The sequence below is a fragment of the Castanea sativa genome, chromosome 1, assembly GCF_040712315.1.
Source record: "Castanea sativa cultivar Marrone di Chiusa Pesio chromosome 1, ASM4071231v1".
Lineage (NCBI taxonomy): Eukaryota > Viridiplantae > Streptophyta > Magnoliopsida > Fagales > Fagaceae > Castanea > Castanea sativa.
This window is the reverse complement of record NC_134013.1, coordinates 87,141,210-87,160,027: the sequence shown is the minus strand read 5'-3', so window position 1 is coordinate 87,160,027 and position 18,818 is coordinate 87,141,210. Positions and strand designations below refer to the sequence as shown.

General features: G+C 29.7%; 1 protein-coding gene and 1 long non-coding RNA gene across 2 annotated transcripts; one reads left to right on the top strand and one right to left on the bottom strand.

Moving 5' to 3' along the window:
• Window positions 1-1,679: 1,679 nt before the first annotated feature.
• On the top strand, window positions 1,680-3,574 carry LOC142622845 (uncharacterized). Its single transcript, XR_012841970.1, has 4 exons — window positions 1,680-1,754; window positions 2,563-2,643; window positions 2,834-2,892; window positions 3,041-3,574. It is a non-coding gene; the product is annotated as an uncharacterized LOC142622845 (long non-coding RNA).
• A 690-nt stretch (window positions 3,575-4,264) lies between these two features.
• LOC142636324 (G-type lectin S-receptor-like serine/threonine-protein kinase At4g27290) lies at window positions 4,265-8,536 on the bottom strand. The gene is made up of 8 exons (XM_075810512.1): window positions 7,761-8,536; window positions 6,804-7,309; window positions 6,022-6,156; window positions 5,688-5,848; window positions 5,411-5,621; window positions 5,046-5,283; window positions 4,825-4,975; window positions 4,265-4,555 (listed from the first exon to the last, which is right to left on the bottom strand). Exons 1-8 carry the CDS (start codon window positions 8,534-8,536, stop codon window positions 4,265-4,267), a joined length of 2,469 nt encoding a protein of 822 aa, XP_075666627.1.
• Between the last annotated feature and the right edge of the window lie 10,282 nt (window positions 8,537-18,818).

The following is an 18,818-nucleotide window of genomic DNA, read 5'->3' as shown; positions in this document are numbered from 1 at the left end:
TCCCTAGATGTGTGTGCGGGGTTAACATGTGGTTCCCATGGATAGCATACAAGAGGCCCATGGATTATGAGTTGATGATGAAAATATCCCATAAGGCAAGGGGGAGCTTGTATGACTTGTTCATGGCCCACAGAGAGGCCTTGAAGCCCATAGAGAGGCAGAGACTCACACGTGAAAGGGAGACTGTTGGCTATACAAGTGTGAGTGAAGTCCCACATTTGAATAATGATGAGAATAATGCGTGGTTAATATAACATAAATAAACACATACTCATTGGGGCTTAGGCCTTTTGGGTTAAAGTGTGTCTCTATATATTATATTAATTATTCAAGAAAACTTCCCAAGGTGTTTATCTCCCCGACACAATTGTCACCATCGATGACTTGGTTAGCACTTGAAAGGTGGTAATTTGATTTTATAGACAGAGTTGTGTGTGGGCACAAGAGATGGGGTCCATTAGCAACACATTTTGCCATTCATTTTGAAATAATTCTAGTACCACACTTCATACACATTTTTGCCATAACTTGTTGTTGGTGTAAACACAATGATAATGGAAATAACACGAAGAGAAACTAAATAATACTTCTGAATTTTTATTAGTTTAAAGAAAGAGATTACACAACACTATTTGGATTGAGGCGCGGCACTCGCTCTCTTTAAGGAGATTCAAGCCCTTGGTTGGCTAAACTTTGTAACCGGTGCAGACCGTCTCTGACTTGTCTCTCCCGGGATACAACAGCCCAACAAGTGTCGTATGGCTAGAACAACCTCTGCACAAAGTGTTCAAGCCCAAAGCTCCACTAGAAAGAACACCCTTCCTTGCCAAGAATCTCTCTATTTTTTTTTAGTGTATTTGCAGTCACATGGATTGTGTCTGAATGGGTCTATTTATAGACTCAATGAGCCTCACGAAATTACTACCCAAATCAATATGATTAATTAGGTCCATTATTTTGATATAGTGAGTGTTACAAGATTAATTGTTAGGTCCATTATTCTGATATAGTGGGTGTTACAAGATTAATTGTTGGATATTATTCTGATGGGTTAAAGTTATGCAATTAATGGTGAGATAAGGAGTTTTCTAAATAATGAAAAGAGCCAAACGGATAGTCCATTAAGTGGGTTAATGGCTCGTTATTTACTCTGAATGGGCTGTCAAGTAGGAGGATCCAAGGTACCTCCACCCTTCACCTCCCCCTTGCGCACGTATCTGGCCCAATATTTGAGACAATTCATGTTATCCCTTAATCACCACAATTAAAAAGAACAAAATAGTCTTTCTCATTTTCAATGTGGGATTAAACATTTTCACTAATTCCTCATTTTCTACATTCACTCTCACATCTTTATATTTATGTTATAAAATTTATTCATTTTAATTATTTAATATTAAAATGCTTCAACACTTGCATATTTGTCAATTTGTAGTTAGATTGTATCATTTACACATGGACCACCACCGATACTTGATGAGAAGTAATCTAATGCTAATGTATGTGATGAAGTGTGTTAAACAAATAGCCCAATCAAAGAATTTGGGTTGCATGCTAAAGTGCACCCACTGATAACATAATCGGCTACCCTTGGCCCAGAAAAAGCCCAATTAAAACCAATCTCCTTTCTCCTATATATATATATATATATATATTTTTTTTTCATAATAATTTCCCAGTCGTTTTCGTTGTCTCTCTCTCTCTCTCAAAGAGAATTATAATTTAGAAGAGGAAGTATCAAGTAGATCAAGCTGGTAAGCTCTCTTTCTCAGATCTCAGCAATCTTTATCTCTCTGAATTTTCTCTCATTTTATTCGTAGGCTTTATTTCATTTTCCTCAGCGCTCTCTTCGTAGTGTTCAATTCAATGTAAAGCCGGCCGAGTCGTTGAATTGTGCTTGAATTTTTGTGTTTTGTTTTGAACAACACCAAGTATTGAACTATTGATTGTACTTTGCAGTATTAATATTGTAAACATTATTATAACATTGAAAATGTTGCAATATTTTTTTGGACTGTGTGGAGTATAGTACTATTTGATCTGATTCAAACTTTCCGAATTCGTTAGATTTGACAAAATTGAACATTGTTTTGTAAAGCATTAGAGAGTGGGCTTGGCATTAACCATACGCTGCTTTGTATGTCATAATATGATAATGATTATGATTATAATGATGCCCATAGTTGAAGAAGCTATCCTATGCATCTTCTTGTCGTGTAGGTCCCATTGTAAGGCCTGTACATTGTTAGAGAGATGATGTAAATATCTCTTGCATTAGATGATTATTTACTAATTTACTATAGTTGAGTTTTGTATGCTCTCGATATATGCATTCTCCCTTTTACACAGCGTGGGTCCCATATAACTGTAAGGCGCATCCACTTTGAGAGGGAAAATGCATTACATTCAATGTATGAAATAATTATTGTCATAATTGAGCTGTGTTTGTGTGCTTGCGCTTGTAAGGTTTTTTATTATTATTTTTTATGTGATTTGGGTTATAAGCGGTTGTGATTTATGATGTAATATTTATGAGGTTGACAAGGATGTTTTATTCTTTAGGTGCTTGATACAAGTACAGTGTTACTTGTCTGCCTTTCTCAGCTGGTCTCTGTGGGTTCTGATTTCTGAATAACCAAGATGGTAAGAGTTTTTACTTTATTTTATATATGTGTGTGTGTGTGTGTGTGTGTTTCAATCTTTTCTTTTTGTCATGTCTGAATGCTATTGCTTAAAGGAGACAAAACTGAGGAAAGTAGACAATTTATCATATAATACCAAGATTTAGATTCTTCACTCCATAATCTATAGTAATACATAATTTATTATTCAGGCAATCATCTGTCTTCTATGTATGGATTGGGGATCACAATGTTCAAACTGGAGCAAGTGGTTAGTTCTTATTCCCAAGAAAGAAATTAGAGCATTTTATATGTATATATCTGGTGCAGGTAGATGTGAAGATCAACTACATGCATAGTGTAAAATTCTTTTGAATTTGATCATTAAATCATTCTGTAATTCTTTGGTTTTAATTTAGGGGCCCATACAGAGTTCATATGGGAGGACCCATCGGAAGATGGTGGTTGTTAAAAGACGTTTAATGTGCAAGTATAGTTGTGAAACCATTGAGCAGATTTTACTTCATTGTCTCTTAGCAAAACAGGTTTGGTCTTCTGTACTCACAGCTTTCAGGGTAATACTTGTGTTGCCAAGGCAGGTTATAGATTTTGTTGGTTGTGTGGAGAGGAATGTTTTGGCCATCACAAGAACAAGGTGTCTGGCAAGCTACTCTGCCTATTGTCTCATATGGATGATATGGATAGGGAAATTGTCAAAAGCTGTCTTTGGAGGAAATTAAGAAGAGTTTTCTTGAAATCTCTGTAATTATCCCCCCCTTTTTTTGAGGTCTTTGTTTGAATATTGTACTTAGATCGGGGTTGTCATGTAGTTCCAATGTTGATTTTTTGGATTATATCAATGTTAGCCTGTAATTCTTTATGGATGCTTGCCTTTGGACACTCCTTCATTTTAGTAAAACATTTTATGTTTTTTGAAACTATTATTATATTGATATATTCCAATGAATTATCTTGGTTTATTAACAAAATATAAAAAGATAAAACCTTGATTTAAAATGTTCAATAAACATTAACTGTGACACTATTCTATAAAATAAAAAAAAACTTACACTTGACTTAATGAAGAAAAATTATTATATTGAATTATAGAATACTGATATGATGGAATTTTATTATATACATGAAAATAATAGTTTGAAAGGGGGAAAAAGTAATCATCATTTGATAGCAATTATTATTATTTTTTAGCAGTAAGGAATAAAAATTAAGGAATTGATGATGTATGTGGAGTGGGGATAATAGTTTGAAAGGAAAACAGTTTCTACTTTATAGGGAACATGTATGATACAATGATGTACAATTCAGCAAAAGTGCCTACTTCACAAGGAATGCATGAAATTTGCTATACATGAATCCGTTCGGTATGAAGGCTCCATTTCTCTACACAAAAGATATTAAGTGCAAGTTGAAGAAATAGATCTAAACGACTGTAGTTTTACCTTTGTCATTAGTTTGGGTGGCAGTTATGCTCTACCCTCTTGTATACAAACAGAGGTCATATTCCTCTCTAATTAATGATGTTCATATTCATACATTTACAGTTTTCTAATATGAACAGCAGCGCCTTGCAACCTTCTTTTTCAGTCACTCCTTTTTGCTGTTGAGTCTCAGGTGATGATACTCTACCTTGCTTCTAACACTGTACAGGAGATCACATTTCTTGTTGAATAATCTTCTCCAAGTAGAGCCTTCTCTGTAAAATAACCTGGCTGCCTTGGATTGGGCAATGGATTGTCACTGCTTAACATTAGAACCACGGATGACATGTTCGGCCTATCTTCTGGACTTTGTTGTACACATAACAAACCCACATGAATGCAACGTAACACTTCAAATAAAGTGCACGAGTCATCAAAGATTAAGAATTCATCTATCAGTTCCTTTGGCTTATCTTCAATCCATAATCTCCATGCCTAAAACAAAAACCCAGATACGATTGAAACACTAGAATTACATGATCATTGTATGACCTAATGATTTCACATATCAATACTCACTTGAAACAGAGAGTTCATTTCACGAATAATACTTTTTGTACGAGTGTTTGTCAAAGTTTTTAATAACTTGACACTAGACACACCTTTAAATTTATAATATTTAATATGAAGTATGAAATATATCCATTTCGAAAGGTGATATCCTAATATCACTGAAATAGTGGAATGTCAATGTTAATACTTACATGTCCTAGAAGATTAAGGCATTGGACAGTGTTGCACAATTCCTTGCTCTTCTTTCCGCTCACAATCTCTAGTAATAAAACTCCAAAGCTAAAAACATCAGTTTTCACTGAGACTTGTCCATACCCAGCATACTCAGGAGGCATATAACCACTGTAAAAATAAAAATAAAGTAAAAAATATCTCCAAGCATAAACTATAAAAGAAGTTTAAGAATACTCACTATGTTCCAACAATTCTTTTGGTATCAGCCTCTGTTTGATCTCCCACAATTGTTTTAGCAAGGCCAAAGTCAGAAATTTTTGGATTCATATTATTATCTAGTAGGACATTGCTAGCTTTGAGATCTCTGTGGATAATTCTCAATCTGGAGTCTTCATGAAGGTAAAGAAGCCCTTTAGCAATGCCACAGATAATGTTGTGGCGCATATGCCAATCAAGCAGTTTACTCTTTGTTTGGTCTGTTGATATTCATATTGTTGTTAACACATATTCGTCTAAAATCTCAACAACATAATTCATTAATAAAAGATGAAATTTCTAAACATGAATGTGCTTGATTCAATAATGAGGGATCAAAGTTCAAACCAAAAATAAATGAGTCCAAGCTTTTGTTGTGCATGTATTCATAGATTAACATTTTTTCATTTTCTTGAATACAACAACTGAGCAGCTTCACAAGGTTGCGGTGTTGGAGTCTGGCAATTAATATAACTTCATTTTTGAACTCATTGAATCCTTGTCCAGAACTCTTTGAAAGTCTCTTTACAGCTATTTCTTGCCCCCCAAGCAATGTACCCTGAAAGGAAAAATTCCAATTAATTTTGAAAAAAAAAATAGTTCAACTGGTTAGGTATTTATTTACCTTGTATACAGATCCAAAGCCACCTTCTCCTAACTTGTTGTATCTTGCAAAGTTATGAGTGGCATTAGATATGGTTATCAGATCAAATATCGGTAACTCCATATCTTCGTCCCAGCCGTCATTGTTATAATCATTTTGGTCTTTTATAGTCATTACTGAAACTGTAAGGGAGTCATTGAGCAGAAATAAGTTCAACAATTGTATAGTTAAAAGAAAATTGTTGACCACCTTATCTAAGGTTTTTTCCAGTTTAAAGACTTCATATTCAAATTACCTGGCTAAAAATCTATTATTATGTATATGAAATTGTAAGAATCCATGTCTTATAAATTACCTTCCTTTCTATGTTTCATCCTCGATAAATATAAGGCCAGCCCCATTACAAGCATTACCATGAGTAGTATTGCACTGCATACTGTGATTGTGATTATTACTTGAGGTCGAGGGTGTCTGTTCTTCTCAATATGATCTGAAAGATCAAAAGTAGAGTAAAGAAAGTTATATTTTTTTACCATAGGATATACCATATTAATTTTTCTCTTTTTTGTTTATATTTATTTTACTTTATGATGTGCCATATGAATTTTATGCCAAAGTAGACTCAACACTAAAATAGACAACATGGGGGGTTGATCAAGCATTTCAATAGTTCAAAGGGTAAAATGTAAAAGATGGTATAGTTTAGGGTGGAAAAGTATAATAATCGCTAGAAAATATTAGGATTAGAAACATAAAGGACATTCACTAGGCACAATTATAAGACATTTATTTTTAAATTTTTTATTTTACATAGTAAATGATGACATAACATGTGACTTTGTAATGATTAGTGCATAACAAAAATGTTGTTTGTGGTGGACATGTGGAATTTTTTTAATTCAATAATTACACTGTGGGAAGGACTTAAACCGTGGAAGTCTCTGTTGAAAATACTAGAAGGTGTTAGTTGAGTTACTAGGCTTCTAACAACATAAATGAAAACTAATGTTATTCCAATCTTAACAAATATATCTGTAATTGTGAATAAAAGTTGTCAAAAGTGTTGTTTTCATTAGCATTACTTGAAAGTAAAATTACTAAAAGAATAAATAAATAAAAGAATAGCAAAGGGGATACCTAGTACTGAAGAGGGCTGACGAATATAGATGTCTTGCCCACCCACTTGGAGTACTACTATATCAACCAGGTCAGCCAACCAAAGCAAGCAACCACTTCCTCCGTTTCTGACATCTAAATTTGCATATGCATTGCATGAGCAGTTTTTCAAACACATTTCTTCACATTCCTTAAGACTCATTTTGTTATCAAACCAAGAAAAGCAGGTGTTAGGCAATTTCACATTCTTGTAGTTTTGGAACCCATCTTTGTCATTGCAAGCCGGTGGAGTTTCTCGAACACACCCACCAGACCAATCTGCTGAATACCAATTATTTGGAAATTTTGGTTTAAATCCATCCAAACATGAACATACTGGAGATTTATTGATGTCACAGGTAGAGTAGACACCACAGTGGGCATAATTTTGACACACATCTGCCTGGGTTGTAATTCCAATCTCCCAACTTTTGGTGGTATCCATCCATTTAAAGCCCTCCCCAACGCCAGATGGGTTTAACACAAACCTTGAGAAAACAAAATTTCTCAAAAGTTAGAAATTTATTATACTCATAACAAGTATTTTTTCTCATTCCGACAATTCACCAATTGCCCCCACAACTTAGGTCATTAAGAAATAGTACATTTAATCATTATTTTAACACCCTCTCCCAAGCAAAATTGTTTGCTCTCCTTTTTAAGCAGAATCAAGATTCAAATCCATTTCCTTCAAATTATTGTAATTAACGAATTATAAGAACTTAATAATAACAAATAAATAAAATTACTCTCCTCCCACGTGACATTGTCTATTCTCCTTTATAAGGAGAACCATGATTTACTACTCTCCATTGTTGTAATTATCAAATTATTAAAAAAATAAAAACATTGATACTATAATAAACTACTAATTATCTCAAAAACTTAAATTGTTAAGAAATAGTAAATGTAATCATAATACTAACATTTAACACATACCTCAAGAAAAAAGTGTTGTTTGGGACATCATACTGGAAATAAGTCTCTTTCTCATTCATCACGAATTTATACGTGAAAAACGGATTTGGTATTAACCATGGCATCCCCGTAAAATGAAGGCCATTCCAAGACCCTAGTCTAACCTTTATTCTGTCTCCGTCCATAGCAACTAATTGTGGGAGCCCTCGATGATCAAAATATCCTGAAAATTGACCTTGGGAAGGATCTTCCATACTCTTCCAAGATGTTACATGCCTATCTATACCACTATTTAGGTCCCATCCAATCTTCATTGACGGTAGCAATGTGTCACTAGGATAATCAAAACTCTGCCACAAAAAGGTGTTTGGGTCCCTAACATTTCCATCTTTCACCACAAGATTTCCTGAATCCAAGAGCTGTGCAGTTGCATTGTTGATCTTTTTCCCTGTAGTTCTTGATGTTTTGGATGACCAAATAGTAGTATTTGTGCTATCAAGAATGACAAGAATTCCCTTGTTGGTAACCTTGAACACTCCTTGGTGATTTTTAAGGGGGGTTTCTCTGTTGGCTACCCATACAACTCCGTCATTATTAGATACTGAGTACCAAATTCCTAAATATCGGTTTTCCGAATTACCTGGGCTGAAGAATCCCAGTTTAAAGATTCCACCAGCTGAAATCATAGTCTCACCATCTCTGATTGATTGGCATGGAGTGATCCAGTCATGTGTTGTGGAGGGTCTTAAGAAGGAGAGTAAGATAGAGTATACAAACAGAGCTGGAAAGGCTTTCATTGATTTTCCAATTGGTGCATCCACCAACTATTCAAGTGAACTTACAGGGCTTATTTTCTCGGTTTTCTTTGCCCGACACATCATAGAAGAGCCATGCACTCCAGAAGAGGTATGTGAAGCATAGATGTAATTGAGTTATTGTTCTGGAAAAATAGATGTAATTGATTTGTTCGATCCCCCCAAACCAGTGGAAAAAGTCTCAAAAAGTGAAGACAAGAAGACTGAAAGGGTGACATGTCCTCTTAAACAACACATTTTTTCATCTTTAAAATTTGGGTTAATTAGATTTTTGCCATTAAAGTTTCAATATTTGGATCCGCACCAGTAATATTATATCTAATTAAGATTTAAGTAATTCCATCCACGATAAAATGTTCGTTAAGTACTTCCTAAAACTTTGAGAGTGTAAATTGCAAACTAATTATTAAAAATTTAAAACAACATAGTTTTGAATTAAAAAAAAAAAAACGTTGTTTTGAGCTTAGTTGGTACTTAACAGACAACTCATTATAGTGCATTGATGGAAGAACTTAAATCCAAACTATATGCAACATATTTCCAAATTTTAAGGATGCAAATTATAATTTAGTTTCTTCATTTTTATAATGTTGAATTTATTATTATTTATTATTATTAATATGTTTTTTGTATTAAAAAAAATCACTCATGTTTCGTGTATGATCCACAGTTCATTCCCATAAAACTCTCTTTTCAATGAAACCATTAATTGAACGTAATAAGAGTCTTCTGTTGCAACCGTGCTTCTCATGTACTATAGTTAAAGAGACTTCCAGAGAGATTCTGTTGGGATGTGGGTTGACGACCATTTCTTTTACCATACATTCATACTAGCTATCGTTTTCATAAAACGAAAAAATAAGAGTTCTTTCCCTACCTGACTTGCTGTTTTAAGTCTTTACTCGCCACAAACGAGTAACCAATAGTATTTTTTTTCTTCTTTTTTATTTATTTATTTGGTCTTGTTATCAAGTGTTAGAACATTTGTTATTGACCAATTTTAAGAAAATTTTAATAAAACTTTTATGGAAAATATGAAAAGTTGTAAAAAAAATCTAGTTACTTTTTTCTTTTTCTATAAAAAGTTTTTAAAATTAGTTTATAAACTAATGTATTTAAGGCATCCGTTAACCTTTCCCTTTTAATAAGTCTTTGCTCGTTAACTTTTCCCTTTTAATAAGTCTTTGCTCATTACAAACAAGTAACCAATAGTTAGATTCAAGTTTGGACGTTGGAAGAGCTAGGGTTTTTGTTTTGTTGGGAGTGGATATTGCACTCTCATCCTGCCAAAACCAACTAGTCCTAATCATAATTATTAATTGGGATCTTCGCAAATCACAAGTATTATTAGTTGATATAAATGTGTGTTTAGTATTTGGAATTTTAATCTAAACAATTATAAATAAATAAAAAGTTCTTTGCTTTTGCTAAATAAAACAACTAATTGATGTGTAACGCTATATATACTGCCCCCTTACAGGGGAGTAGGTCTCACACTTGTGGGTTCACCCCATCAACATGTGAGGGAGGCCTTAAATGCACATGATACATCTAATAATAAAAGGGAGGGGTCTCATATACTTGTGAGATCCACCCATATGAAGGGGGCATATATATGTCATACGCTCATAACATATAATATTTTTTAATTGATCGACAGTGCTTGAAATTCACAAGACTCCTTTAACAATTTTTTTTTTTTTTTTCCTTTTGCTACATAAAAGTCATAAAACCACTAATTGATGGCACAAACTTGATGTTCAGAAGATTCTTTATGGTCCGTTTGGATTGAGGGAGCTAGAGGGAGAGAGAGTTGAGTATAGTAGATTTGGCCTAAAATTAGCATTTTTTCAGCCAATTCTACTTTACTCCTCTCCACTCTCTCTCTCTCCCCCTCTCAATTCAAACAAGCACTTAATCTTTGGAGTTTTCTCTGATTTGACTTTGGGTTTAGGTTTGGGCATTAGACATGGTTTGGTCTTTCCCTCTCTCCTAAATTTCAGTCATATAGTAGTCATATTCCTTCTTTTTTAAAATTCCAAATTGTGACTTTCATTCCAAATTGAAAACCCAAGAAGTAAATAAAGAGGCCCAAACAAAGGGAAAATTATACCATTGAACAACCCATTTGTTGTGAGAGAGAGAGGCTACATGTAGCGGATATATGATATACTTTTTCTCTACAAAGATAACATATTAGTATTACAATTTTTTAAAAGCTATTATTATATTTTAACACGTAATCTTTAGTTTATTTAAAAAAAAAAAAACTGGATTTAAAAAGTTCTATAAACATTACCTGTGATTAATATTTTTTAAAAAATTATTATATTGAATTATATTAAACCGATATGATGGAATTTTATTATATACATGAAAATAATATATATAATAAGCATGTTAAAGACATGTTTTAAAGGTAATTACGGTAAATTCAAATGTTGTTAGACCAATTTTATTAATAACTACTTGTGGTTTGGATTTTATTACCCTACCCACTTGAAGTTCCATTAGGATTCCATAACTGTTTTACTTGTTAAAAACATATATAAAGATTAAACACATCATAAAAATAAACAAATCAAGATTTAAAAATGATATTTGTAAAAATTTTGAAAATTTTAAATCTTCAATGAACACTAAATTCAAAACCCCAGATCTTCATAAATGGTTTTACGGATCTATTTATAGTCACAATAATGTCCATCTGTCTTACTCTACAGTCCTCAAGCATAGAAAGCATACCCGAGCCACCTTTTAGCCTCACACGTAGCAGCTCCTGTTTAACCATCTTTCTTAACTGAGTAAAACCTTTATAGCAACTAGTAAGTTGCCCGTGCAGACAATGTTGTAATGTTTTATGTAATTTTTTTTTTTGAAAATTTATACATATATTATAGCATATATATCATAAAACTCTGTTACTAATGAATTTATCATAAAAAAAATAATTATAAATCGTACACATATATCTATTATGAATATTTTGTTCAACTAATGAGCAATAATTAAAACAACTTTGGAGTATATTATATAACACAATTTGATCAAAGCATATTAATTCTTCCATTATGATTTTTTTTTTCTTCAATGCTTTGTTATTGTGGTATGGTGACACTTATAAGTTGAAGGGTATTTTGAGCTTTCACTACTTTTCCTTTTGTTGCATCATTTGTGTTAATCACTAATGAATTGGCACTAGGAGATTCTTGATTGGATTTTACCAAATTTGGACTTTGTCGCTAAGATTTTTCGTAGGTATTTGCTTTCATATTAAATTTCAATGATGTGACAGTTTTTTTGTAAATATAAATATATATATATAGGTTAATTTTGGAATAGTGCAGCAAAAGGAATTAATATAGCATATTGGATTGTGTATATTTTGTTTCCATACCTTTTTGTCATTTAAAGGTGCATAAAAAATTTTAGCAACTATGTAATTTTCAAAACCATCATTTAGATTGAATTCATTCAAATAAAGTAGGAAAATCCTTTTTTTTTTTTCCTTTTTTTTTTTCAAATCATGTGGGATTCCTTCTACAATATCAATATTTTTACAATAATTTAAATAAATTCCACCTCAATTTGTTCTTAAGCAAGATCTCCTGCAGATTTATTTAGGATTTTCTCGACATCTTGATCAAATATATCAAAAGTTGTTTTGCATCAAAAACTTCAATTTGAATCTCGTAACTGAAGTAGTTTGCAATTGTATATATATAGTAGTTGTGGGGGGTAAAAGGACCCAAGTGGGCATATGGGCCTTTGGGCTGTAACATGGAGGGCCGACCTGCTCCAGGGTTAAAACTCTATGAGTTGGCCCATACGAGGGTCCGAGGCTACAGCCGAGGACTAGTTTCTCCTCGGAAAAGCCCTAGAGAATTCAAAATTTCATTATGAAGGTCAAAGCACAACTCTGGAGAGACCAGTGGTTAAAAGGGGACATTCTGAATCTTCTAGATGCACCAGTATTAAAGAAAATATCAAGAATAAAGGCTGCCACCTCCGCATTAAAGGCTCTGCACCTACCTCCCTGGCCGCATTAATGGGGAGGTGACCCCTGAACAGTGAGGTGGAAACTTCTAGTCACTGTTCAAAAAGTATTAGGGAAGGAAGTATAAAAGGGGGGTAAAGGCCAAAGAAAAAGGGAGATCGGGAAACTAAGAAAGAAATTAAGAACTTGTAATTTTGAAGGAAGAAAGAGAAATAATAAAGAAATAGTCCTCGGCTCGAGTCCGAGGAGATCCATTTGTCATTATCGTTCTTTATTTACTTGTGTTTGCTTATAAAAGTCTGTTATCAAACTTCTAGCATTTCTAACATAGGTTTAAAGCCCACACTCTACAGATCTTATTGTTTAAGGCTCATTGGGCCTGAGCCCGTGATTGTCTTTGGGTCCAGGTGCAATTGTGCACTTACAGTAGTTATAGTGAGATGAATATATTATAAATATTTGGAGACTATGTAGTTAATGTGAGTGCCTCTAACCTTGGGATAGAAATATTTGTTTTTGTTCCACATTTTGCACATTGAAATGATTCTATTTGTGGTTTGACATTCCTTTTGCAAAGCATGCATGAAATGTAATACCAACTCATTGTTGTATCAATGTTATTTATTGTTGCAATACCCTAGCAGTTTGCATCTTGCAATGAACTTTGAAATTAATATGTATTATTTTTTTAATGTAAATAATATGATGTATTATTTTTTTTTAATGTAAACGATGAATATAATTTGAAATGATTAACAAACCTATTTCGTATGATCTCATTCAATGCATTTTATCTTTACTATTGTTTTCATATTCTTTAAAGATAAATCTTCCTATGAAAATTGTTTTGCATGTATTTTTGGTATTTCTTTTGTAGGATAATGTTTTTTACCATTTCTATCATTGAATTTTTTTAAAAAGAAAATATTAAGTAAATGACATTTTGTGAGATAGTATATGCTATTTATTACACTTTTTTCTTATTATAAATTTTAGAAATATGCACTTGTTAATTATTTTAGCAATCTCAAGGATTTCAAGATTTATATATATTTTTGTTGCACAAGTTGATGACAAAGAGAATTTGTCTGTATAAATTGCATAGTACATTATTAATAAACAAAAACATATTGAATTAAAATTGGGAAAATATGAAGACACGATTTCATGAAAATGAGATTTTCTAGAAGTATCAGTTATACAAAATGAAGACATGATTTCATGAGAATGAGATTTTATAGAAGTACCATCTATATGCGGGGGAGGAGGAAGAGAGCTTGTAACTGGGTAATAGTTTTAACTTTGATTTACACGTGGAAATGGTCAGACTTGGGTCATAATATGTAAGATAATAACTAGGCTTGGGTGATAAAAAAAAGGCTATTTTATATAATAGTAAAAAGAAGTTATTATGATCTATTGGGTAAAAATAAAAAAAAATTAATTAAAAAAAGTAAAAAAAAAGGCTAAATGCAACATTAGAGTGCCACATAGTAGGCCCTCATGCACTCTCGCATGAGGTCTCTGGAAAAAAAAAAGTGAAAAAATTAAAAAACTACCTAGTACTTTATTTCTTGGAAGTAAAGTACTATACAAAAGGAAAAAAAATAAAAAAGATAAATCATTCCACAATCCACAATCTAAATACTAATAACTATCTTAAATATTTACAATTCACTTAATAATATAAAATTAAAAAAGAAAAAAAAACTGAAAAAAAAAATTACCCAATACTTGATTTCTTAAAACTAAAGTACCATACAAAAAAAAAGATAAAGATAAATCATTCCACAGTCTACACTCTAAATACTAATAACTATCTTGAATATCTATAATTTACTTAATAATATAAAATGTACAAAAAAAAAGTTTACCCAGTACTTTATTTCTTGAAAGTAAGTACCAGACAAAAAGAAAAAATATATATAAATCACTCCACGGTCCAAACTCTAAAACCTAATTACTATCTTAAATATTTATAATTCACTTAATAATGTAAAATTTTCAAAAGAAAAAAATAATAAAGAAAAATCACTTCACAGTTCATACTCTAAATACTAATTACTATCTTAAATATTTATAAACCACTTAATAATATAAAATTTACAAAATAAAAAAAAAAAGTGAAAAAAATTTACCCAGTACTTGATTTCTTGAAAGTAAAGTACCATACAAAAAGAAAAAAAATTAAAGAGAAATCACTCTGCAGTTCACATTCTAAATACTAATTACTATCTTAAATATTTATAATCCATTTAATAATATAAAATTTACAAAAGAAAAAAAAAAAAATTTTTTTTTACCCAGTACTTGATTTCTTCAAACTAAAGTATCATACAAAAAGAAAAAGATTTTTTTAAAAAAAAGATAAAGATAAATCACTCCATAGTCAACACTATAAATACTAATTACTATCTTAAATATTTATAATTCACTTAATAATATAAAATTTACAAAAGAAAAAAAAAAGTGAAAAAAGAAACTTACCCTGTACTTGATTTCTTGAAATTAAAATACCATACAAAAAGAAAAAAAAAGAAGATAAAGATAAAACACTTCACAGTCCACACTCTAAACACTAATAACTATTTTAAATATTTATAATCTACTTAATAATATAAAACTTATGAAAAAAATTCTCAGTACTTTATTTCTTGAAAGTAAAGTACTATACAAAAAGAAAAAAAAAAAAGAAAAATTCATTTACAGTCCACACTCTAAATACTAATTACTATTTTAAATATTTATAATCCACTTAATAATATAAAATTTACAAAAAAAAAAAGTAAAAAAAAATTTACCAAGTACTTTATTTCTTGAAATCAAAGACCATACAAAAAGAAAAAGAAAAAAATAAGGATAAATCACTCTACAGTCCATATTCTAAATACTAATTACTATCCTAAATATTTATAATCTACTTAACAATATAAAATTTACAAAAGAAAAAAAAAGTAAAAAAAAAAAAATTTACCCAGTGCTTGATTTCTTCAAAGTAAAGTACCATATAAAAAGAAAAAGAAAGAGAAAAAGATAAAGATAAATTATTCCATAATCTTGAAAGTAAAGTACCATACAAAAGGAAAAAAGAAAAAATATATAAAGATAAATCACTCCATAGTCCACACTCTAAATATTAATTACTATATTAAATATTTATAATCCACTTAATAATATAAAATTTACAAAAAAAAAAAAATGAAAAAAATTTACCCAGTACTTGATTTCTTCAAACTAAAGTACCATATAAAAAGAAAAAGATTTTTTTAAAAAAAAGATAAAGATAAATCACTCCATAGTCAGCACTCTAAATACTAATTACTATCTTAAATATTTATAATCCACTTAATAATATAAAATTTACAAAAGAAAAAAAAAAGTGAAATTTTTTTTACCTAAGTACTTGATTTCTTGAAATTAAAATACCATACAAAAAGATAAAAATAAAACACTCCACAGTCCACACTCTAAATATTAATTACTATTTTAAATATTTATAATCCACTTAATAATATAAAATTTACAAAAAAAAAAGTGAAAAAAAAATTTACCCAGTACTTTATTTCTTGAAATTAAAGTACCATACAAAAAGAAAAAGAAAAAAATAAAGATAAATCACTCTACAGTCCATATTCTAAATACTAATTATTATCTTAAATATTTATAATTTACTTAATAATATAAAATTTACAAAAGAAAAAAAAATGAAAAAAAAATTACCTAGTGCTTGATTTCTTCAAAATAAAGTACCATACAAAAAGAAAAAGAAAAAGAAAAAGAAAAAGATAAATTATTCCATAATCTTGAAAGTAAAGTACCATACAAAAGGAAAAAAAGAAAAAATATATAAAGATAAATCACTCCATAGTCCACACTCTAAATACTAATTACTATCTTAAATATTTATAATCCATTTAATAATATAAAATTTACAGAAGAAAAAAAATTGAAAAAAGAAATTTAACCAATACTTGATTTCTTGAAATTAAAGTATCACAAAAAAAAAAAAAAGATAAATCACTCCATAGTCCACACTCTAAATAATAATAACTATCGTAAATATTTATAATCCACTTAATAATATAAAACTTACAAAAGAAAAAAAAAGTCAATACGTTATTTCTTGAAAGTGAAGTACCATACAAAAAGAAAAAAAAAATCATTCCATAGTCCGTAGTTCACACTTTAAATACTAATTACTATCTTAAATATTTATAATCCACTTAATAATATATAATTTACAAAAGAAAAAAGTGATTTTTTTTTTTTTACTCAGTGCTTTTTTTTTTGGTTGAAATTAAAGTACCATACAAAAAGAAAAGAAAAAAATAAAGATAAATCACTCTACTGTCCAAATTTTAAATACTAATTACCACCTTAAATATTTATAATCTACTTAATAATATAAAATTTACAAAAGAAAACAAAAGTGAAAAAAAAAATTTACCCAGTACTTGATTTCTTCAAAGTAAAGTACCATACAAAAAGAAAAAGATAAATTGTTCCATAATCTTGAAAGTAAAGTACCATACAAAAGGAAAAAAGAAAAAAATATATAAAGATAAATCACTCCATAGTCCACACTCTAAATACTAATTATTATCTTAAATTTTTATAATCCATTTAATAATATAAAATTTACAGAAGAAAAAAAATTGAAAAAAAAAATTTAACCAATACTTGATTTCTTAAAATTAAAGTACCATACAAAAAAAAAAAGATAAATCAGTCCATAGTCCACACTCTAAATAATAATAACTATCTTAAATATTTATAATCCACTTAATAATATAAAACTTACAAAAGAAAAAAAAAAAGTCAATACTTTATTTGTTGAAAGTGAAGTACTATACAAAAAGAAAAAAAAAATCACTCCATAGTCCGTAGTCCACATTCTAAATACTAATTACTATCTTAAATATTTATAATCTACTTAATAATATATAATTTACAAAAGAAAAAAAGTGATATTTTTTTTTTACTTAGTGCTTTTTTTTTGTTGAAATTAAAGTACCATACAAAAAGAAAAAGAAAAAGAATAAAGATAAATCACTTCACAGTCCATATTTTAAATACTAATTACCACCTTAAATATTTATAATCTATTTAATAATATAAAATTTACAAAAGAAAACAAAAGTGAAAAAAAAAAAATTTACCCAGTACTTGATTTCTTCAAAATAAAATACCATACAAAATGAAAATGAAAGAAAAAAAGATAAAGATAAATTAATCCGTAGTCTTGAAAGTAAAGTACCATACAAAAAGAAAAAGGTAAAAAAATAAAGATAAATCACTCCATAGTCCATACTCTAAATGCTAATTACTATTTTAAATATTTAGAATCCACTTAATAACATAAAATTAACAAATGAAAAAAAAATATGAAAAAAAATTTACCTAGTACTTGATTTCTTGAAATTAAAGTACCATACAAAAAGAATAAAAAAAAAAGATAAATATATATCACTCCACCGTCTACACTCTAAATACTAATTATTGTTTTAAATATTTATAATTCACTTAATAATATAAAATTTTCAATAGAAAAAAAAAATGTGAAAAAAAAAATTTACTTAGTACTTTATTTCTTGATTGTAAAGTACCATACAAAAAGAAAAAAGATAAAAATAAATCTCTCCATAGTTTACACTCTAAATACTAATTGTTATCTTAAGTATTTATAATCTAATTAATAATATAAAATTCAACTACACAGAGTTTTAACCTTTTTTGAGGATAAACGACAAACACATAGGTTTAACATTTGATGTACACAACTGTGCGGGTGAGTCAGACCTTGTAGGTTTTGAGCTAACGTGGGTGTGAGAGTTCAGATTTAGGTCATAAATCATAATGGTTGGGCTTGGGCTTTTTGTCTCTTTTGAGAAGGTAGTTATTTGTTTTTAAAGAATTACATTTGTTTGGTTTAATTGTCAACCTCATCTCATATCAATAACTAATAGTAAAAATAAGTTACTATAAGTTATTGGGTAATATTTTAAAAACTTAATGAAAAAGGTTTACAAAATTAAATGGAAGCTTAGAATGCCACATGGTAGGACCTCATGCATTCCTAGTTTCCCACATGAAGCCTTTGCTTTTATATATACTAGCTTTTAACTCGTGCAATGCACGGGAATTTTTTATTTTATTTATTTGTTATGTTTTATCTTTAAATTCCTTACAAAGCAACTTATATTGCACTTTCAATTTTTTTTTGTTACTTTTCATCTTTAAATGTTTTCCTAAAAAAAATAGAAAAAA